General features: G+C 43.0%; 1 protein-coding gene across 1 annotated transcript in view; it reads right to left on the bottom strand.

Moving 5' to 3' along the window:
• Nucleotides 1–24,218, bottom strand: part of tnika (TRAF2 and NCK interacting kinase a) — a 70,883-nt gene that overhangs the window by 5,641 nt on the left and 41,024 nt on the right. Inside the window, exons 5-23 of the mRNA XM_030773113.1 lie at nt 21,673–21,783; nt 21,118–21,208; nt 20,008–20,138; nt 17,438–17,492; nt 15,704–15,782; nt 14,864–15,039; nt 13,820–13,886; nt 13,222–13,420; nt 12,012–12,128; nt 10,168–10,254; nt 8,757–8,957; nt 4,828–4,992; nt 4,395–4,637; nt 3,999–4,108; nt 3,544–3,683; nt 2,688–2,782; nt 683–861; nt 494–587; nt 78–236 (exon numbers count right to left, since the gene is read on the bottom strand). Coding sequence (XP_030628973.1) covers nt 78–236; nt 494–587; nt 683–861; nt 2,688–2,782; nt 3,544–3,683; nt 3,999–4,108; nt 4,395–4,637; nt 4,828–4,992; nt 8,757–8,957; nt 10,168–10,254; nt 12,012–12,128; nt 13,222–13,420; nt 13,820–13,886; nt 14,864–15,039; nt 15,704–15,782; nt 17,438–17,492; nt 20,008–20,138; nt 21,118–21,208; nt 21,673–21,783 — 2,499 coding nt within the window. The remainder of the gene's footprint in view (nt 1–77; nt 237–493; nt 588–682; nt 862–2,687; nt 2,783–3,543; nt 3,684–3,998; nt 4,109–4,394; nt 4,638–4,827; nt 4,993–8,756; nt 8,958–10,167; nt 10,255–12,011; nt 12,129–13,221; nt 13,421–13,819; nt 13,887–14,863; nt 15,040–15,703; nt 15,783–17,437; nt 17,493–20,007; nt 20,139–21,117; nt 21,209–21,672; nt 21,784–24,218) is intronic.

Below are 24,218 nucleotides of genomic sequence, written 5' to 3'. Positions count from 1 at the left end.
GAGTCCTACATAAGATTTCCTGAAGAAAACAGAAGGGTGAAAAAAAGTGAGGTGACACATGACTAGGACCTCTGTACCTCTTCTAGGGAGTTGAGCTCAGTTCTGTCCATGCGTGCGAGGCCCTCTGTGGGGGTACCTGACGGGGAATGACTCTGTTGCACCAGATCAGGCAGATTCACATGACCAGCAAAACCATTGCTCTCACCGTGTCCAGAACGCTTCCTCTCACCTGAAGTCTGAAAAGGGAGCACACCGCTCAGAAAAGCCTTACATATTGCGGCTGGCAGCTAGCCATGCCACCTCCAAGCCAGTACTGGCTGTTACCTCTAGCAAAGAGAACAACCTATTTATATCTGAAGCAATACGTAAAGTTTGAGAATAATTTTAGTATGTCTTTTAACAGTAAGAGAGAGCATGATGTGTGGGTCTAGGTGATTTTGTCTGAGATACGCCTTATGTTTGAGGTAGATGGAGGATCAATGCTCTGTCTTACCTCTCTCATCACCAGAGTACCATCCTCAGAGATGTTATTGTAGGAGTCTTCATGGCTTTCAGTGTATGGTTCATTATTCTTCTGCACAGAGGGCCTGAGGGAGATAAAGAGCACATATTGCATCCTTGAAGCATGTGCTGTGTGTATATAACACACTTGGTAAATGTGTGTGTGTGTGCACGTGCTTACATTATTCTTGGGATGTCACTGACGGGCACAGTGCCATCATGCCCCACGTTCTCGCCATCATCATCCTCACTGCTCTCAGAGTCCTCACTCGAGGAAGAGTAGTCTGTCACTTTTATTGGTGGCCTGTTACTCTCGTCAATGCGCAGTTCCCGCAATTCTTTAGCCAGTGCTGTCAAGTCCTGGGAGAGAAAGAAAGAGAGACAGAGAGAGGTCTTGAGGTTCGTTACCAGCAGGTATACAGATGAGAAGCACGAGTAAAGTACCAAGTGGTCTCATCAAAGGTGGTGTACGCTGGATGTATAAGAGCGCTTGGCTCTAGTGCCAATGAGAATCTTTTTTAAAGGAGAGTTACGATAGCTTTATTGATGGCAAACAGGAAAAATTGTTGACAAGCAGCTGTGGTTATGCCATTCTTCAGTATCATACACAGCTGCAAAAGAAAAAGTATAAGAAAACTGCTGTCTTAAATAATTCTTTTACTATGGAAAAAAGCCACAGAAGACATTCACAGTAACACATTAAAGGGTACTAACTGAGTTTGAAGAAGTAGTCCTTAAATTTCGGCAAAGTCTAATGAAACAGGTGCACACCTGTTAACAAACTCTCTGCACCCTTACACACATGCACCAAAACACAAATCAGCTAAACCCACTTCAAATTTCCTGACAAGTTCATCTTATAAACAGCAATGTCCAGAAGAGAGTTCTGACATCATCCTAAGATTAGACTGGAATAACCAAATGACTGCATTGCTGCAAAATGTTTAATGCTTGATGTTTAGCTTTTTCTACAAAGAGGTAATCTACAGTCAAAACATGTTTGGCAAAGCAAATGCAGTGCTAGGGCTCCTTACAGCGAGGTAGGACAAGGCCCCCCTTTTAGAACCTCAGTTGCCATGGAAAAACCAAGTGCTCCAAAATAAGTTGGTGGTATTATTTGTGCTGGAGAGAGAATTTCAGAAGCTGTGTCGAATGGGGGGCAGCGACACAGACCAGTGACAAAGACATGGGCGATTCAGCTTGCTGAGAAAATCTGAAGGGTGAAAGGGGACAGGAATTTCTCAGGCTTGCCCTACTATTGAGGCGCATAGAGAGTGACTCCACAGCGTTCAGTTCTGCCAAGCAAATTCAGCAGAGTAAAAGAAAGATGGAGAAAAAGGGAAAGACAGAGAGGAGAGGGATGCTACTAACCTCATCTACAGCTTTCTTATAGCTCTGAAGGAAGGTTTGGTTGACAGCATAGGTATAAAGGAGGAAGAGGGAAAAAGAGAACAGAGAAAGAGAGAGCAGCTGATGGTTAGTGCAGTTCAAGAATAAAGAAACTGATTATGTAGACACCGACTGCTTTGCCTGTTGAAATATTCAACACGCTTCAGCAGTTCCCATCCTTTTTTTGACTGTGCTTAGCATACATATTCTCTAATGCAAAGCCCTTAGTTTTAACAGAAAAACCTATCAGAAAAAAACAATTCAGCCATAAAAAGTTGATTAGTTTAAGCTCTTCTTTAAACCCACTGCTGGCAGTCTAACGCTCATTTTTCTACAAGTTGAAACTAATCCCACAAGATTGTTCTCCAGAAGCGATAGGCATGCCCACAACTCATGGTCACTGAGGCTTTCTGCCACGCCAGGGTGTGCAAGGAGTGAGACGGATCAGCCACTCAGCATCTGCAGCTCCTAATCTGTCTGTACTCTTCTGCTACCTGTCAGTTTTCACGATCTTAGCCACCTGCCTCCAATCTCCACAGGCCAGTTGCAAGCACGGGTCCTGAAGGAAGCTACTGCTAGATTGGGATGATTTATAAACTCACGGCTGACTGTATGCAGAGTTGCAACTGAAATGCATTTTGTAGCAGAATGTGTTCTCTGAATAACAGGGCTTGTCCATCCATGAAAACAATGCAGAAGAGATGAGTCAGAGTCAGTAGTAAGAGGTTCAGGCAGAACTCAATGGATTGTGGGAGAGTACGTGAACACTGGTTTGGACAATGGACAAGCTGACTCACTGCAGGTCTGCTGGGTCTGCTCATCTCCCGGCCTTCCTCCTGCTTTGACTTTGAAGCCTCCTGGGACACTGGGGAGCCTTCTGTTTTACCAGAACCTGTGAAACACATAGGGAAATATCATGGCCTGACTCGAGGTCAGTCAGAAACACTCGGAAACACAATCGCTACTAGTGGATCAGGATCAGGTCTCAGATACAAAAACAATTTTAGAAAAAGTCCCAGTTTTGAATTACTTCTAATTTCTAGGAGAGTCTGAAAATGTGCTGGTTTGAGTGGCAAATGGGTTCTATTGGCGGTGATGCAAGGCTGAAGAGAACTGAGGTGAACTTCTTCAACAGACAAAGGAATTGTTGTTGATTTCTTAGTATGTCCCAAACAAACTCTGTTTCAGCCAAAGCGTCCAACTGACGGGGATCAATGTCACTGCAGTCTCAAGCTATACTCATGCTCAGCTCTATCCAACCATCTATTCTTCTGTCTCACTTTCACCCACTCTCTCTTTCTCACACTCTCTCTCTCGTTCGTTGCCTCTCTCCCTAGAGCTCTGTGTGGAATATGGAAGCAGCAGAGGGGAACTGACATGACGGACAGAGTGGAACAGGAAATAGATGAATCCAGTGAAATACTCAGAATGCATGTAGGAATGTGTCAGTCCCTGTGGTGCTATAGAGTGCAAACTGAGGCCTATGGGGAAAACCACGTTTTCACACATACCACAGACAGAAGCTACTGTCTACCATATACTGTTAACCAAAGTTTGCCAAAGAACCAAATAATATGAGGAACAACAAACTAATCTCTATGAAGACTGAACTATTTGAGGTGAGTAGAACTCTACCGTGTGTGGCTTCCTCACCTCTGGGCTGGCTCCTTTCACTGGAGCCAGGTTGAGAGCCTCCCTGAGAACTGGGAGTGCTGGAGCTGGATGAGCTGTTGCTGCTGGTCCTATGCAAAGCTGCATCTAGAGACAACTCTGTCTTCCTCAGGTCTGGATTACTGCAGCAGACAAATGCAGGGACAGACTGTAAACATCACCACAACTATTACTAATACTACTCTTCTGTTATTATTGTGCAGTAAAATCTAGTTGGTTGAATTTACTTGAATACACTGACTCATGCAAATGTTACCAGTTTAACTCAAGATAGGTTTATTTAATCACAAACTTAACCTCAGTTAATAACATACCTTTGATTTTGTCAATGCAATGAGTGCATAATATTTTGAAGCATAGTTAATCACTAGATTGAAAGCTGCATCAAATGTGGCTCAGTTCAGTTGACAAATGCATGTTTGTAACAGTATTCTCACCTAGCTCTAATAATCTGTGAGTTGGTTCTGGGTCCTAATCCTCCCCCTCCATTTTCAGGGGAATTCTTCCTTACTAGTGCCGGAGATATGGAAGTGGTTCGCTGAGGTACCTTTTTAAAACAAGACAGCCTTAATCAGAGATGTGAATTAGTACACACCTAAAAAGACACTGAAAACTGGTCTCTTACCATATCAAAACTCCTTTGGTGTTTTGAAATGACACAATGTATCAAAACAGATGAAGTTTGTCTTCAAATTAGTTAAAGCTCCACTTAAATAAGCGCTAAGAATGCTAACCTGAATTTCTGAGCCACTTCCTGTGCTTTTTTCGCAGTATGTGAAAGCATGAGTGAATTCCTATTTGTTTTATTCAAGCATCAGTACATCTGGCCATACCTTTGGTGGATGGTCCTCCTCCCTAAGCCAGGAACCCCGTTCAAACTTCTCTTCTCGACCAACCACGCGTGGCAGTGGAGCGGGCATCTCAGATGTGGGGTCCGAGTTCTGTCTGGGCATCTCAGGCCGGTGGGGCACCAGTGCATCCTGGAAGGTGGGCACCCCCTGGGCAGACTGATCGTGCAGAGACTGCGAGGCAGATATGGAGGGACTGTGGGACTTCACGGGCACCAGGTGTGCCATCTGAACACAAACAGACCAAGCTCACCGATTCAATTTAGAAACCTGATATAGCAGTGCTTATGTTATGTGACACGCAAGACCAGAAAACCATACACTGTCTCCAAGAACAGTTTCTAAGTGCAGTATATAATGTCAAGAATATGCTTGCATCTTAACTTCTACAACAAGAACACCTGATTGCTTAAGCTACCTGTGGTTCCACAGGACGATGCATAGGTGGAGTCCGGGCAGGCTGGATTCCCACACTACTGAAGGACTCAGAGCGTGGAGGCAAGGCCGAGTCGGAGATGCGGTTTGCCAATTTATGCTGCAGGGCTGGAGAACTCTGACGGTTCATTTTGGATCGTTCCTCCACCTGGTGTAGAAATACAATGATTTCTGTGATTTCCTAGATCAGACTTCTCACCACCCAATCACCAGTCACCACCACCACTACCACCACCAACCCCATTTAGAGCAAAGCGTCATGTAGCCCAGGCAACAAATCCAGCACTAAGTGTACTGCATTCATATATTCATTTGTGTTGAGTTTTATAAGTTTCTGCATATTTTACGATATTTCACAGCAATGAAAAGTGATCCTCGAGTGATTTTTACATAAGCACTGCTATAGTCCTGTCTCAGGTCTCTTTGCTCTCCTGCATAACTATCTAATGTGCTCTCTAACACCAGTGAAATGTCACTGTAACCAAACAGATGTGGTTCCATGTCAGATATGGAGTCCTCTGGAAGCTATAGATGCTAATCTAGTAGCAATCTAGAGAAGCTTGTTTACAGTTACATGTTATTAGCTAGTGACATATGTGACAAACTGTTAAAGGACACTACGACTTCCTAAATGACAAAACAGGAATACAGTTGGAAGAGAGAAAAGAGTGATAGAACTGATGATATACTGAGAATCTTCTTTGGCAACTGGAAACATTTTGGCATGTAAAGAAACCTGCGGTAACACCCCAAAACCACTGGTCATGTGCAGAGAACACTGATACAGTACTCAGAGATAGTATTTAGTACAGAGGTGTGTGTATGTGTGTGTGTGTCTGTGCACGTGCACCAAAACTATCCTAATACATCCTCTTACAGCCCAACATGCCAAATACGTTTCCATATTGCACCAGTAGGTAATCTCAAATGCTAAAGGCTAGAAGTAGGAAAAAAGCACAGGTTGATCCATGGGAGAGGCAGATTCCTAGGGATCAAAGGAATGAAAGAAAAAAAACTTGAAAACTTCATCAAATAGAAGAAAATCAGCAGACAGAGAGAGACTGAGGTTCAGTTCGTCCTGTAAGCTTGAACGCGTTATTTGGAAAAGTACAGAAACCATTCAGTTCCATTTCATTGCATGTTAGTGAGAACACTGTATGGCAGCAAATGGTTGATTAGTTTTTTTTTTTTAATCATGGTTCCATTACTGTTTTTAATTAAAAGGTATATTACTATATTCATAGAAACATTTAATATCTGCAACTCTCAGCTGTCTAAACAGGTCTACTTGAAGCAAACATCTTTCAAGTCACATGATATGGAGTTAGTCTGAGGTGAAAGTTTTTATGTTGATTTATTTGTGTATTTAGTCATAAGTCATATGAGTACAGCTGACCACTTGAAGCCATGTGAGAGGGTAAGGGTAGAGCTCCACCACCGAATGAACAGCAGCACCCAGCGATCTCCAAGAAAAGGTGGAGTAACAGAACCTTACACTCAGACACTTCCAGGCGGCTGGCAAGATGAGGAACCGGCTGTCCGTGGAATGGCAGTTTGGAATTAAGGAAGGCCAGGGTAGAGGGACTAATACATGGGTGGCTTTAGGGATGTTAGGGATGGTGGCTTTAGGGGGGTTCAGGGATGGTGGCTCAGGATGGAGGAAATGGCACAGAGCTGAGATCAGGCCTCATAGTCATCTCATAGTCAAGTAAGTGAATTACTGATCAACAAAATATTAAGGGAAGCTTCACAAGGATAGCACTACATTTATATCTTTGCCTTTTTTGAAAGGTAATCTATATACATTTTACAATAGGTATAATAACAAGTTTCTCACTCACTATCTAAGCTGCTTATCCTAATTAGGGTCATGGGGGGGGTGCTGGAGCCTATCCCCAGAAAGGACCCTCACTGTCTGGCCAGGAACTGAACTTGGAACCCTCTTGCTGTGAGGCGACAGTGCTACCCACTGCGCCACTGTGTGCCCCATAACAAAGTCCTATTTACACCAAATATGATTAAATAATTACACATATTTTCAAGTTCTACTTTCTTTTATCCTTGCCTGAAGCTTATGGAATGGTGTAAATGCTGTGGTGAGTCAGACATCACTAATATTTCCAATTCCAATGAATGTTTAGCTGATTTATCTGATTTATGAAAACCATAGTTTTCATAATGTCACGTTTGGGCTTAGTGTGATTCAGTTTTTACGTTTTTCGTGAGCAAATCAAGTGAGTAAAATCAGTTTTTGTTTTTAGGAGTGATAATAGCAGAATGTACAAAGCTATTTACAGTTCAAAGCTATTTACATGGGAAGATCTGGGGCTCAACTGACAAAGGGTCTAATGGTGAGGTGGTTCTCAGGGCCAAACACAGAGTCAGAGGAAGAGGGTGAACAAGAGGAAGGGCTTCCTTGGGGGGAGCTTTTTCTGGATCTGCTTGGAGATGAGAACCTGAAAAAGTCTACTACAGATTGCACAAATTCTAAAGGAGGCCCTGGCTTCTTGTTGGCATGTATCCAGGACAGGCCAGCTATACCTGGGAGGGTCTCTGTGGACATAGAATAGGAACGGCGCTCTTTGGGCACCATCAGTCTCCTGAGGGAATCTTCAGGGGCTGAGGCAAACAGATCAATCTCATTCATTTCTGCAGCAGGGCTCAGGTTCTCATGACTCTTAGCCATCCTCATCCATGGCACCGCCAAACCCTTGCCCTTAACAGCATCCATGTCTACCCTATGGTAGAGCAAGTGAGAGGGAGGTGAAAGACAGGAAGGGTCTCTTTTGGATTCATAACTGGGGAAGGCTGGGGTTTTTCCAGATGTGCAAGAAGAGGATGGCTCCATCTGAGACTTTACAGATGGCATCCAAGACTGGCCAGGCATGCCTGGGTGGTTCCCTGAGGACTCAGAGTATGAGTGACGCACTCTGGGTACCATCAGGTTCCTGGGGGAACTTTCTGGGGCTGAGGAAGACAGTTTAATCTCTTTAGATCCCGAATTATAGCTAAGGGACTCATGACTCAAGGCCATCCTGGGTATTGGGTAGCCACAGTCATCTTCAACTACATCTACGTCTATTCTACGGCAGGGTGAGAGAGAGGCAGAACGGGGCTTGAACTCGCTGGCCTTGGCCAACTTGGACAAACTAACCACTTTGAGGGCTGGATTGGAGCAGCGTCTGCGGGCCCTTTGGGCCCTCTGCTCCTTTTGCTCCCAGCCGTGTGGGTTCTCCACCTCTGCTGACACGTAGATGTGGGGCACAGCCTGAGACCTGGGTTTTTGTCTGGCTTGAACTTGGCTGGAGGAAGATTTGTTAACGCAATGGGACGGGGAGTGGCGAGATGGGTGCTGTCTTAGAGGCTGCTGTGAAGGCAGCTGAACCATAGGGTGATTGAAGGACTGGTGTTGTCTTAGCTGTGGGCCAGAAGGTTTACCTGGCTGCTGCTTGGAGACCTGGAATAACGGATCAAAGTTCAGTTATAAATTTATATCACACACACATACACACACATACATGCAAAGCAAGGAAGAGAGACAAAAATACAGACACCAAAAAGGGCAAAATATGCATAGAACACCTAAACAAACAAAAATATCACAAACAAGAAAATCCTTGAAGCGCGTCATGTTATATGCACAAAAATGGGTTCCAGAGGCTGGGTCCTCAAGATTCCTTAGCTGTTGAAAAAAAGTCAATTAGTCAGCTCTAGTGTCGGAGGACTAACTGGTATTGTCCAGACTTAGCATACTGCTGAATTCTATGTCTGGATAAAAACTGGAGGTTTCCATGGAAGGAATTCTCATCCTGTGACCATGGAAGGAATTCTTTCTGTTTCCTCACATATCCCCCCCAATATTAAAACCATTAAATTTGGGGTTAGGTATCTAAGTGTTGTCACGACATGTACCTCTTTAGCCCAGGCTGGCTTGTCACTGGGGTTGACTGCATCTTTGTAGTGGTAGAGTTGTTTTTTCTCAACAGGCCTTGAGTCCTGCTGTTGCTGCTGCTGTTGCTGCTGGAGAGAGACCAAGTAGGCCCTTTCCTGCTGGAGCTGCCGCTGCAGTCTCTCCGCTTGACGCTGCTCCTCCAACTGCTTACGCTTATATTCCTGTGACCACACACACACACACACACACACACACAAACAGAGAGAGACAGAGAGAGAGATGTACAGACAGACAGACAGAGAAAAACACACGTTCATACAAAAAAAGAAATAAAGGGAGAGGAATGTTACCAGCTGGGAGTGATATGACCCATGGGATGAATAAAGACAGAGATTCAACAAAAAGGGACTGTACACACTGTGCATCTTACACACAAACGCAGTGTGCAGCACCACAATCATCAGACAACAAAACAGACCAGCACAACTGAGCGAGCACACGGGCACAACACACACATGCTGGAATGATAAAGACAGATGTCTTGGAACTGAGCAAGCAACAATAAAAAATTCAATACACTGGATATTAAAAAGTAAGGAATTGTATCCCATGGGCAAATGAGGTCCCAGTAGCAATCAGTCCAATGTTTTTCTCCAGCATATTGAAGAAAGGGTCTGTACCAGTTTATAGTTTCTAATGCACAGCTGTAGAAGGACGAGGTCGGAAGTTCAAATGCCAAACCCCCCCCCCCCCCCCCCCCCCCCCCAAAAAAAAACGGCTTAATCTCTGCACTGTTAGTTTAGAGCTGGTTTGGCGGGTAAACAAAATCTTAATGTCTAACTGAGTCAAATTTCTCAGCAAGGTAACAGAGTGTTGTCAGTTGCATAGATGAGAGGGATATCTTTTTCCAAAATGAGTTTTTCGGACAATCAAATTAGTTTTTGTCGCCAACTTGGTCTTCACTAACACTAACACCACAGTGTGCACTTTCAGTCTAATTCATCTGAAATTTTGCGCATTCTTTGCTGTCAGAGTGTAGTCAGCAGACAAGCTTATGGTCCTTCTGCGATGTGTACGTACTGAGGCGTGTGGCCAGATGGACAGTTACAATAAAAGGAGAACTAAGATTCATTCAGAGGTGAGGGGCTCTCTCTTTGTTTCCTGCTGGTGTTCAAGTCCAAAGACCAGGTAGAGTTATCATAGTCTTTAAATGATCTGCACTATTTTTTCAGCACTTTGTCCATATCTATCAAATCACCTTCGCCAGACCACACAACATTATGCACTGATAAATGGTGGACATTCTCATTCAGGTGACTGGAGGAGGGGGCTCATGCAGAGTGGCATTGGGTAAGCTTGGAAAAAGCAGAGAATGGAGGGGGGGGGGGTGGGGTTGGGAGTATACAGGGGTAAATGCCCCTTCTCTGTTACCAGAAGGAGAGCCTGTTCTTGTAAGAGTTGCTGTTGTAGGATCTCTAACTGTCTCTGCTCCTCCTCCAACTGACGACGAATATATTCCTACAGAGCAGCCCAGACCAGCATGAGAAAGAGACAGAGAGAGAAGGAGAGCGTGAGATACCAGTGATGTTCTCCCACAGTGCAGAACTAAGACAGCCTGAAACATTGAGAAAAAAGGGAGATAGTGAATGTGACAAAAAGAGAAGTGGAAAGATACCAAAGAGAACAGTGCTATATTAAGTATAGCCCCACACAGTACAGTACCAGCCAGTATGAGCAGGAGAGAGAAAGAGGAAGAGAGAGAAAGAGAGAAAGAGCATCCAGAGTGTGGGGAAGAAACCATCGAGTGTGAAAAAGAAACAGAGGAAGTGTGAAAGTGATTTACCTGGACTGAACTGTAAAAAAACCTCTACACTTGCTTGGTCATACAGAGTGAAAGAGATATATCACAGGGAGGAAGAACCAAGAAGACCACAAAATATTCCCACAATCTCTTCCTGTCTAAAACAGGGATAAGAAAGAGAAATGTGTGTGTGTGTGTGTGTGTGTGTGAGTGTGTGTGTGTGTGTGTGTGTGTGTAAGTGTGTGTGTGTGGTTTATAGCTGATGCATTGTAGCTGTGGCAGAGTGACTTGAGGAAAGCTTTAGAAAAACTGTGACCATTAACAGAGTCATTCTGAGGCTGATTGAACAGCTGTTATTCAAGAATAGATTTAGAGAGAGAGAGAGAGAGAGAGAGCGAGAGAGAGAGAGAGAGAGAGAGAGACAGAGGGAAGGACAGACATACAAACTAAGCAAAGGGCTGTGTGAAAGGGCTTGCAAAGGTCCAGTCAAAGGGCTTTCAGATTCATCCTCAATATCTCAGTTGCTTTTTCTCAAGTTTTCAATAAAATTTCAGTTTTGTGAAATACTGCCCAAGATCTTCCCCTCTCCTCTCCTCTCCTCTCCTCTCCTCTCCTCTCCTCTCCTCTCCTCTCCTCTGCCACTCCCTGTCCTTCATTCTTTTCTCATATGCAAAACACATAATTCAGGCACCTATGTTTGCCCTAGTGGTCATAGCCATGCAAGGCACATTTCTTGTATAGCTGCACTTTAAAACATATAGCCCAAAAACACAAATGCCTGCCACAGTACTGTCTAGGGATTATGGCTATAGAATGTTTCGTTTCAACAGCTTGTCAGTAACAAGCGTGTTTCTGGTGTGACACAGCGGGACTCACACACAATGCTGCCACACTTCCTCCTTTTAGGACACTGGTTTCAGAACACAATAACACCTAACACAGTAGTATGCACAGAGCAAATCTTGTACCTCAACAACTGGGAAGCCTAAATATTCAATGAGGTTATCTTCACGTTAAACATTCACATTAAACCTTCCTCAACATACACACACACAGAGCAAGAGAGAGAGGGGGAGAAAGAGAGAGCTAGAGAGAGAGAGAGAGAGAGCTAGAGAGAGAGAGAAGGTCGATCAGTGAAGGAGAGGTTTAAAGGACAGGCCTCCTCCTTCCATTTGGTTCTGTCTAGCCTCCAGCAGCAGCTTATCTATTAACTCCATATATCTATTACCAATACACACACACACACACACACACACACACACACACACACTCTATCAGCCAAAATCAACACTCTCGCTGAGCAAATGTCTCACTGATCGACCGCATACGTAAGCTCACAACACAAAATATTCTGCTCTGTAGTGAGGGAACAATTTTTGTTAGTCTCCGTGCCGTGGTATTTTGAAGTAGTCTTTGTGGGGGCAGTACTTGAATATATTTGTCAGTGTGTGTATGTGTGCATAGAAATGTTTACCTGCTCTCTCTCAGCCTGTCTCCTCTCCTCTTCCCGACGAAGTTGTTCCATCTCTTCGTAGCGTCGCCTCTGCTCTCTCTCCTGCTGCTTGCGCAGCTCTCTCTCCCGACGCTGTTGCTGCAGGACAGAGGAGCAGAGGATAAGCACCCAAAACACACACCCACACACACACACACACACACACACACAGGCACATACACACAAACACACATATACACACACACATTCCTGAACAGGACAGTAATGTTATACGGATAATTTGTGTCTAAATGATTCTGGTGTTTCTAAAGAAGCTCATCACATGGGGGCTTGACAGCTGAGACGCAGGGCCACCTCTGGGCCTTCAAAAATGGGTCTTTCACTCACCACAGATACCAAATGGCCTGGAGTGTGACACATGCCTCTATGCTACAAGCTAACTGTGCGTTCACTTCAACACTCCCATCCAGACAACAGCAGGGAGGAAATGAAGAACAGAGTTACGTAAGTTACTGTATCTTTCATCATAGGCCCCTTCCATTTTCACACAATACCTCAGTCATTTTGAACTTAGGAACTCCTGTGCCCCTTGGTCCTTTTTCACACAGTACCTCAGTTACCTTCAGTACAGGAACGGTGTTCCCTGTGTCCTTTTTCTGGCTTTTCTCAGAGTCAAACAGGGCCAGTGATGAACTTAATCTCTATAAGAGTGGAATGTTGGACTTGCTTTGGTCATAATCAGGATTTCCCCCTAAAACAAAACTGTTGCTGTTTTAAGTCTGATGCTGTGAAATGCACACAGATCAAGTCCTTTGTGTTTGTAAACAAGGGCGCTATTGTTCAAATGATTGCAGCATTTCTGGGACATTACCTCAAATAACACAACAAATCCTTAATACTGTAGATTTCTGCTCCTGGCATTTTGTCTACGCTGTAACTCCTCGGTTGTCTAAACAAGTTCCAGGGACAGCATTAGCTTTGCGTAATACTCAGAACTTGAGCAAGGGATTCAGTTGCATTTTTTTTTTTAGCCTTGTGATACTAAAACGTATAGCCATATGTGTGTATACACCCGCACATAAACACAGACATACACAAAAAAGAACATACAACAAAAGCCAACACACCCATGCACATGTCACGTTCACAATTAAAGCACTTCTTGAAAGTATGTTCTGAGACAGAGTGGATTAGAAAGTGGTAAACAGGTTTGGCCGCTTTGATGTTTTACCTCCTCAAGTCTCCGTCTCTGCTCTTTCTGCTCCTCGATGCGTTTCTGCCTCTCGGCCAGTAGTTGGCGCATGTGCTCCTCATTCTGCTGTTGTTCTAACTGCTGTCTGCGCAGAGCCTCTGAACGTTCCTTATTGGCCTGCTGAAGACGCAGGAAGTCCCGCCTCAGGGTGGATTCCCCTGGAATGTTGATGATGGAACTGTGCGGGGACGAACGAGAGAAGGTGACTAATACATCACTGACCGTCAACCTGCTGCCTCATTCACAGCATTAAAGTACAGACTCACGCACGCATCCACACCCACACAAAAACACACACACACACACACACACACGAACACGCACCAAGTATCACAGATAAAGGAGGCAGCAGCGCACAGATGTTAGAGTTTCTTTACATTTTGCACTTGCGCACGCATGCACGCACACACGCACACACACACGCACACACACATGCACACACCTCTAGATACATTACACATTTCAAACTGACTGTCATCATGCTGAGACTGGACCTTTGCAAGCTTTACGAGCATCTCTGTAGACTTTGTCAGCATGTTGAAGGTTAATGCTGACTGGTCTTGTGTGTGTGTGTTACCTGGGTTCTCCTACGTCATTCCCCTCCTCTTCCTCCTCACTCCCACTGTATTCATACTCTGTCTCATCTGGAACAACAACACAAGTGAATGAGAGGAGAATGCACAGAAACAACACACAGAAAACAAATTCTCCCACTGCCCTAAATTCAAATAACCATAAACTGCCTCAAGAGACTGACAAGTTTCAGTGCCTAAGTTTCTCTAACTATGGCACACTCAGATTTAAAATACTTATCTCTCAACTTCAAAACAAAATTCTATGGGTCCATTCCACTTTTCAAGAAAATTCAAGCGAAAGGACTAAAAAAAACCCCAACAACAACAACGTTCCTATGCATAACCGTGGATTAAACCATTTGTGCATGCAAGCAAGGATCAAAATGGAGAGGCCTAATAGGAAAATGTCAGCTCTAATGAGATCTCTAATGCTGTCTTTCAGGCATCCATTACGGAGAGTGGGCATGCCAGAAACGCAGAGCCGCCGCATCCAAAACCTGCATTTATCTTGTCTGGATACAAGCCACTAAACCGCAGCACTGCCTGTTAGTCCCACTTACATTCAACAGAACCGTCACAAACTGTCCAAGCCCCCAGGAACTCTCCTGCGTGAAGAGTTTAGGATTAGCCTGCCTAAAACTATTGAGTCTCACAGCCTGCTCCTCAAAAACTGCTGCAGCTTTTTCTCATAAATAATTCCATTTGAATAATACATTATTTTGTGTATGGTGAGAGAGCAGTGCTAAGAAAAAAAGGACTAAGTAGGGACTGCAAAGTCAAGGAGAAAACGTTTGTTTTCTGTAACCAATGTAGAACATACGGAGGAATCACGTGATAAAATTCACTACGCAGGGCTGTCCGGCACCTTTCAGCTCAGTTCTGTTTGACCCTCTCTTTTTTTTCTGCTTTAAATGACGCAAAAGTGTTTACAAAATGCCGGAGCAGTAAACTGACGTTAATGTACACAATTATGCTATTTGACATGGTCAATAAGATGTCCCGTCCTCAGGTTTAGCTCTCCAGAGGGCACGCTGAGGGAGACTCACCTCGTTCTCCTCTCTTCTTCTTGGTGCGGTCAATGTGGTCTTTGAGCTGGATCCGAACCTGTCTTTCATTGGGCAGCTCCCTGAGGAACGGGTGTTTGAGAAGCTGCTCCGTGCTGGGTCTCTGACCGTGGTTTTTAACCAGGCAACTCTCAATAAACGACTGAAACTTCTTGGTCCTGTGGGACAGAATTATTCAGCTTCTGATATTTTCGCAAAAACAAACAAACACATACTTAGCGAAACATTAATGAAAAAGACGTTTGATACAGTGTTCTGTGTGTGGTGTGGTAACGAGGGAAGTGGATTGGGGCGACTCATTTTCTCCGAAGCCTTCTCCTCAATCCGTTCTTAAACGTCTCTTTATCAGAACGCCTCTCACACAAGCTCATTTCACCACCTTAATATCTCATTCTCTCCTCTTCTTTCTGTCTGCTTTTCTACTGCAACCTCTACCTATCAATCTCTTCTTCTACAAGCGGCATAAAAACCTTGTGAGCAGTGATAAAGCGCGGTGGAAACCGGCAGGAGAGGTTGAGCTGTCAAAACTGCTTGTCATGCACGTTCTCAATTGCATGTAACATTACCAATGCCCTACAAAAGACCAGTCTGTACGGTACACAGGGAAACCAATCTGGCTGGTACGACTATTAATACATCACACAGTGTTTGAATATGACAAGTAGGCTGAATAATAAAGTCTGAAGTGATGGATTGAGGCTAAATAACGTCAAACACGAGAGTGAATATTTGAGAAGAAAAAAAAAAAGTTCGTAGAGGTTTCAGCCAGAGCCAAAGGCAGTGTCGTCATAACAGGGCCACCACACACAGACAGCCACTCACCATTTTTTGGACTTGAGGCGGGGAGCAGGGTTTCTGGGGATTAAAAACAAGGCCCTCATTGGGTGCATGTCACACAGGGCTGGAAAAAAAAAATCAGATAAAAAAGAGAAGTTGTTATAAAACGACTGCAATAGACAACCTCGATATCAGAGATACTTTATTTAAACAAAAACCAAAGTGTTCTTCTGCTCAAGAGGGAACACGGTACGGATACATACAAAGTGACGGGGTAAATTTGTATGTGTATTTTTAGAGCACATGAGAGAGAGAGAGACACAGAGAGAACGTGGGAGGAAGAGAGGTGTCAGAGGAGAGCATGCGAGAAAATATAGGGAAGGTACAGACTTGGCTATCAGAAGATCGTCCTTACTGAGTCGTTTGAAAGAGCAAAAACTTTATTTCTTATTGCTCCTTTCTTGTGACCTTGAACAAAATATATTAACAAGATCCTAAAACCAGAGCGAAGACTCTTTTACTCTTGTATTGTTGAGAGTAGGGCCATTTGCATCGCCAATATCAGCAGACACATCTTACTGCTATTGTTTTATGTGGTTTTGTTTAGATTTTATAGACAGCAGTCCAACCACACCGCTTCACATGGAAAGGGTGGAGAAAACCATGCTACCACTCCCTAGCACATACATGCACCACCTAAAAGCTATAAGAAAACAGGTTCTCACTGAACATTTGTGGCCTCAGGGTTCCCTGTGAATTTTTCATGAATTTCAGTGTTGGTTTTGACACAGAGTCGATATTGAGAGCACCGGTTTAATACGAGTATTAAGGTGTCATGGGTTGGAAATGGCCAAAGGCAGTGCTGACTTTCAGCTTGGCAACACTGCAGTCACCCTCTCTCCAAATCAAGGGCAGCACAGCTTACTGTGTTTGATCAGCAATGTCACTTTTGGACAGGGCTATGCTGATGAATACTGAGAACAGTAAACAAGGCAACCAAACACACACACACATACACACACATATGTGTGTGTGTGTGTGTGGACTACTGTGTCCTAAAATCTATTAAAAGTGAACAGGGAAAAAAGGGGAGAATATGAACTGCTACCTCTTTAAAATTTGGAGCAAGTGCAATGGGAGTATCTTTCTCATATTAAAACCATTCATCTCTCCTCCTCTGTGGATTCAGAGTTGGTTTTCTAAAGCTTCCAGACTAATCCTTGTTACTGTGGTCTCGGCTCTCGTGAACATAAGGGGAAAAAGATACAGTTGGAGCTCTCACAGACAGACGACCAAGAGGCAGTGTTCACACTTCAGAGTTGACATGCAAATGGACCGTACAAAAGACCGTGTAGACCAAATACTGCCGTGCCACAAATAGAGAAGTGTAAACATGATGCGGGCGAGCAGGCCAGTCTGATCTATCTCTCTCAGGGTAAATATTATGCTGGTCAATATTTAGTAAGCTTGGACACACAAAAAACAATCAGCGACTTGCTCCTCATAATCATTAACAAAGTATCTAAAAACATACAACAAACACACACACACGCACACACACCCACACACACCAAAAAACGCTATGCACTTATGAACATGCACAGACATGGAAAGACATCAAACAGGCTAAACAAACAAAGCAAATTTAGCAAACCAACAGACAGAAACATCATCAGGACAAATAAGGTCTCGTGCACGCACACACACACACACACACACACACACACACACGCGCGCGCACACACACACGTTTAGATTGCTTAGGGTATAGGCACTTACGTGGTGCTCCTTCTGCCATCTCAATAGCTGTGATTCCCAAAGACCACAGGTCACTCTGAAGGATGAGAAATGGAGAACATATCAAATACAGCCCAAAACCATGACGTGAGAGAGCCACTGAGAAAATTATAATTCCCATATGTGAAGACAAAGATAAGGAAATAAAGAAGTAGGAAAAACAAAGGGAGAGAGAGAGAGAGAGAGAGAGAGAGAGAGAGAGAGAGAAAAGGGGAGAATGACTATGAGTGCTTGGTTAGAATGTTTTGAGAGACCAAGTTCATTCTGTTATTAAAGGGATGTAGCACAATTCACAAGAGCCACGCTTTATATTTTAATCCTCCAAAGCTTTGAGGAAACTTCACTTAACCCTAGAAGAGTCAGAATCATAATATGGGGACAGTGGAGTAACAGTCATGTTTTTTTTTTTTTTCCCCCAGATTATTCCGCACCTTGACATGTTTGGATTACTGGCGCCATCCCACTAATCTGATTCAGCCGAGATGCAAATTTGCCTCCGTCATGTGCAACCCCTGAAACAAATGGTGAAAATCTCTCCTTTTCTTCTTTGCCCTACCAGAACTACACTAACTGAAAAATATTTACACAGAAGAATTAACGATGTCTACGAATTCAAGGATAATTACCCCTGTACAACATGCGTTCCAGAGCTTCACTAGGAATGAAAAGACATGGAACGCCCTAGATGACTCATCATAACATGTTTACCGCAGGTTCTGGCAGCATTTCCTCAGAAGAGTTCGTGGAAAACGTAATAAGTGAAAATGTAATTAATGCTGTAGAACTTCTCGTGAATGATTTAACCCCCGTGACTACAGTTAAAGGTGATTACTTAGTTGTCCCGCTAAGACAAGAGCTCTCTGTCTCTCTTTCTTAAAAAAAAAAAAAAATCCCTTTGCTTCTCTATCATATGTTGTCATTCCTGATGATTTCTAATATATAGTGACTCTACTTGAAATACAATGTCATTGAACATCTAACTAATAAAAGACTTCTTAAAGGTAAGTTTCGCTCTCTCTTTCTCTGTACTCTGTCTTTCATGTAAAAGGAGTGTGTATATATGTGTATATATGTGTGTGTGTATATATATATATGTGTGTGTGTGTGTGTGTGTGTGTATATATATATATGTATGTATGTATATGTATGTATGTATGTATGTATGTATATACACATATGTTAGGGATGTACCTGAATCCAAATACGTTATTCAGGAAAGCATGAGTAATGCTTGTTATTACTCGGGGGGGGGGGACATGATTGACAAGTCGTGCGTCAGCCATTATGTTTCATCAAATCGATTCACATCATTGGTGATGGCCACAAGATACAAATGGCCATTCTGTTTGTAACATATATATATATATACTAAATTCCTCCTATAAACATTATGCGAAGGTTTTTTTATTCTGAGTAATTGCCCCTTTGCCCTTCTGGGTCTTTCCATCCCCTGGTGATAATGTCAGTAAAACAAGGATATTTTTCACTCGGTATAAACACACACACATACACACACACACACACACACACACACACAGGACAAACAGCAGGGCCTGAAGTCAGCTGTGTGAAACTCAGTGTATGATTCATCTCCCTGTTCTCCAGTTGAGACAGATACTATATAGGCCTATTTGAGCTCAGGGCCGGGCCTCTCTCACACAAAAATACACACACACTTCCTTCACCATGCCCCACTGACATTATTCCCAGTCTCGCTTTTAGTCAACTTCCCTGCACAGTTTTTGAATAGAAAAACAAACAAACAGCTTTTGTACCAGTTGAAAGTTCACAAGGATGGGTCCTATTTTTTGTGAATCTTACTCAGTGACTAACTCACACATTTAGTGGAGCTTTGCTATGCCTCATCTCAATTCATATTAAAACAGCCGATTTCCTGAACAGTTCTTAAAGCTTTTTAATAACTGTTCAGGAACACTGAACACTGATGTAGAGTTGAACATTTAAACTTCTACGTGGAACAGAATTTGAAATGAGAGGTTTCTCTATAACTCATTAATGTATTGATTACACAAATTATACATTATACATGAGTGTGGTTCTAGTCAGTGAGAACTTACATAAAAACTCAATGGGTGACTATCGTGAATACATGTTACCGTAACTTTATGCTAAAGCAATACTTTCACTGTTCTATTTATCAAATTGATGTTCAACACAGCCATTTCTCAGAAACTACGAGCAGCTTGGAGTGTCTTTCATTAAATCCCTACAGAGTTCCATCTGGAGTGGAGACATGTGCTGCGGCTGGCTGTAAAATGTTCACAGAGAGAACTGAAGTGTCACTCGTCAGTGAGCGTGTGGTGAGCGTGACCTCTGAGGACAGAGAGTAGAGAGAGAGAGGACCTGACAGACTGACTGGGTCACACGGGAGCCACTTACAGTTTCACATAGCAGCTCCACACAGATGCTAACACACCCTGACAACTGCTGCTATTAAAGACCAGAGTGGTCCTAAACTCTCTGTGCACTACTTATCAATCAGAGTGTTTTAGTAGAGAGAGAGAGAGAGAGAGAGAGAGAGAGAGAGTCACCTTAAAGTCATAAGTGGCGTCCGGATTCTCGTCGCAAGCAATGACCTCCGGGGCCATCCAATAGGGCGTGCCGATGAACGTGTTCCTGCGTCCCACTGTCCTGTCCAACTGCGCACTCACACCAAAGTCCACTATTAAGAAAAAGGAAGATATTCTCATTTAACACAACAATAATGACAAACAATGTCCCTATGAAGAGAGAATTTCTAGCAGTCACTTTAACTAGGACAGTAGACTTTTCACCCGCCTTATTTCAGAAGCTCACATTTCTTGGAGGTACAAACCTTTACCATGGCAACCATAGAGTTAGGCTTGACTTGCTAGCACCAAAGGTCCCCAAAATATGTCTAGTTTGGTGTTGATGGGCTGAAGCTGCTGTCAGCGTGGTGTTCCGTGTCATATGGTCCAATTACAGCAGTTGCTTGGCGCAGGGTACAGGATGAGCCATTGCCCCTGGTGACGCCGGAGGACTGGTGCTTGCTAATGAGCCCTCATAGGGCAGTCTAACCTACAGCCTCAAACTGTCTGGATTGTCTTTGATTAAATCTAAATCTTTAACTAAGTGACACTACAATAGGTTGCCTCTATCTGACCTTGTTTTTGTCATTAATTAAAACACTGTCTCAGAACCAAGGCTAAGGTGTCAGCACACACTTAAACAATACAAACAATAGAGCAATTTAGCCTCAAATATATTATTGTGAAGATAATTCTGGCCCTCCTACACGTGTGAAATCAGTGTATTTAAGGCAATGTACCCTTAACTTCACCTTAATGTTCTGATGTAATGAAATCTCACACTGAATGAGGAAAAAGGCGCATTTGATTCTAAGTAACCTGCCTTTCGCATGCAGAGTGAAAAAACTCCACTGGTTTTAAAAGACAAAAGTTCTCACAGACAAGATGCAAGCTTAAGTGTTGCTCTCCCTGCTTTATCATATGTAGCTTGGGGCATGCATACAGATGTCAACATGTCAATGAGACTTATTTTTACAGCACTCTCTGTGGTTATATAGCACTGTGAAGCAAACAGCAACTTTCCTTGCCAGATGATTGTATAACATCTCACTGATCATTAAGTGTTTCTGTCATATGGGTCAGTGATCTTACCTAACTTGACCTCTGCGTTCTCTGTGAGGAGCACGTTTTGGCCCTTGATGTCTCTGTGAATCACTTTGTGTTGGTGGAGGTGAGTTAGACCCTGCGAGACAAAAAGAATGGAAGACAGAAAAGATTAGACAAACGGGAAGGAAAGGAAGGTCACTTAAAGAAAAAAAAAGAAAGTATATGGAGAAAACAGAGGTGTTACCTCCTCTTAAGGTTAATTAGCAGATAGGAAACAATAAGAAATAAGAAAGAGAGGTCAAGGTTTTGAGATACGTTTATTGTTAGATTAAGGATGTAGGGAGAGAGTAATACTGGGGAACCATCCGCGTAGTATGTTAAAAAAAACAGTTGGCTAGGACAAGTATCAGTTTAGAGACAGTGTGGTTTTCGTTACTACTCCTGCATGCGTGAGGTATGAAAAACAGCGCAAGACTGCCTGTCAAACTGCAAGTCGGGTGACACAGTGAGCAGGATTGTAGAGAGAGAGGTGGTGACAAGGGTTTTGCCGAGGGTTAGTGAGGGCAGGTCCTGAGGGGTCTCAGGGGAAGAGATACCCACTCTGAGCATTTCTCTGCAGATGTAGGCTATCCACTCCTCCTTAAGAGAGTTGCCCTTGGTGTTCTTAATCAGGTCCGTCACGGAGCCAGCTCCACAGAACTCCATCACCAGCTGGAAGAGACACACGGACAGTGAATGGGCGTGAAAGAGACAAGTGTTTCTCTGATCAAAACATAATCCCTCCATCGTTTGTCCTCTCCTGCCTGTTTCAACACCTTTCTATGCGATTATTCGGATGCTGTTCCAGTTTCTTTACCCTCTGCAAACATTATGACCCATCTAGAATTCTTTATGCATATCTTATGTCTTTGTGTCTGTCCCAGTTAATAATATATTTAAACTCTGGTTATTAAATTTATATGAGAGAAGCCCAGGAACACTTTGAGACATTCAGAAAGTAACAAAGGAACCAGTAAACAAACAACTACGGAGTGCGTTATTCAAGAGATATATTATTGTATCTTTTTTCTTTCTTTTTTTGGAATCATGCCTGTTTTTATACTTTTTTATAACTTTTTTTTCACAGCAGAGTGCGAAAAGAGGTCCCTTAGATCATAAAAACATGATAAATATCATAGCCTTGAACACAAACAGCCTGGTAGGGACACTCCAATGGGGAACATAAATCTCTTTTGGCAGTGCTCAATGCAGTCTCTGTGAATGCAACTTAAATTAAAATTCAAACTGGGAGGTTTTGATGAATGTACTCAATGCATAATGCACGAAAAAGAAAACACACCATCATCAGTGGAGACTAAAATTTCCTCTGCCTTGGTCACTCGGGCTCTCAGACCCTGGGTCTGTTTGGGATTGAAGGATGTAGCTCTGATTTCTTTTTTTGTTTGTTTGTTTGCTTGTTCTTACTATTTTTAATTCTGGACAAAATGGATCATTGATGCAGGACAGAATGAGGCTGGACAAAATCTTTAATGCTATGTATTATGTATTATGGTATATGTCATTAGTTCAATCTTGCTATCATTAGCAGCTCAGAAATGGATCATAATCTCTCCTCAAGAGCACGCCATAGAGAATCTTTTTACACTGTATGCTTATAAGAGCATATAATGACACACTGTTTTACATAACTATGATCACAGCTGAATTAACAGGAATGAAAAAATTTACATCAATAAAAGAGCTCCAATATTCAAATGAGACGAAACATTTCAAAAACATATTATGTCACTCAGGACTATGCGCCGACTTATCACTAAACTGTCATGACAAGATTTAATGGGAAAGTAAAATGTCAACCCAGTTTTTTGAAAAATCCTTCAAATGGCTGAAAGAACAGCTTATATACAAAAATAGAGCACTAAAAAAGTAAAAGAATCAGTGCTGCATTACAAAAATGAGCCCAGAACTCCAAGTCTGCGAGTCGATCTCTGACCACTAATCTTATTTGGTTTTCAAAGAAATACATTCAAAACAATCTATCCTAATGAAAAGGGCAAAAGCCATGACCTCTCTCCATCCCGTTCTTCTATTATCCTAAAAACAGCATAATCATACAAAAGAAATACGGCTACGTGGTCTGTGCCTTCTTTGAATATGCTGATTATACTAATATACTCAGTATCAGCTGGCCAGCATTAGACTATTTCATAACACTTAGAAGACAAGAAAACACTTCTGACAAGGCACCGACAGCAAGCTCAGCAGTTTGGCTCCTGGGTTTAACATGACACAGTGAAAACAGCGGGAAGGGAAGTAGTACTGGCAGTGAGATCATTCTGGTCAGCTGAGGAGAGTCTTACGGCCTAAAGCCACGGCTGTCTAGCCTTTCTTCCCCTTCCTGTGTGAAGTGACATGAGCCTCTGTTTCTCACATTCTCTCTCTCTCTCTCTCTGCGGCAGAGAGTGTCTGATCTAACAGAAAAAGTCGAAATGCACTGGCCCCGGGCAGTGTGAAGAGAAGATCAGAATGTTGACTATTTCATCCAATTTGACACTGCAATTAATTTTCCATCTTCATAACTGGCACTGTTTGGGTTTTGGTGCGTGTGGAGAGACTTTTCGATAAACAGCCTAAAAGCTGTTGAACAAAGCAGAGCCACTATGACAGAGGAAATGAGAGGGTTACTCAGGGTAAATGTTGTGAAACATATGGATTCTCAGTATGACGCTGTCCACAGAAAATGACGACAGCTGAACAAAAACCACAATCAGTTGAACATCATGTGCCACTGGACTTGTATAATTATTACTCACTGACATTGTGATTTTATTTCTGTCTGAGCCTGCTTCAAGGAGGAACTGCAAAAATGTGCTAGTCCGCTGACAGTGACAGGTCTGTCTACTAGTTAATTCAGCGTCTCTGTTTTTAGAAACCGATTCATTTTTTTTTCCTCATACCAACACAGTATACAGTGATCCCACGTCCCATAATTCAGCACTGTATTTTGCCCTAAGGAACTGCTGAGGTGTGACTCTATGCTCAAAGAGGCAAAGTCATGGGAGAGTTTCAACGGTAATGAGCGTTCTGGAAAAAAAAGCAGTTGAACAAGCTTCATTGTTTCCCAAGGTCTACATTTTTCCAGCATC

This window comes from Chanos chanos, chromosome 5 (assembly GCF_902362185.1).
Source record: "Chanos chanos chromosome 5, fChaCha1.1, whole genome shotgun sequence".
NCBI lineage: Eukaryota > Metazoa > Chordata > Actinopteri > Gonorynchiformes > Chanidae > Chanos > Chanos chanos.
This window is presented reverse-complemented; position numbering and strand designations above follow the sequence as displayed.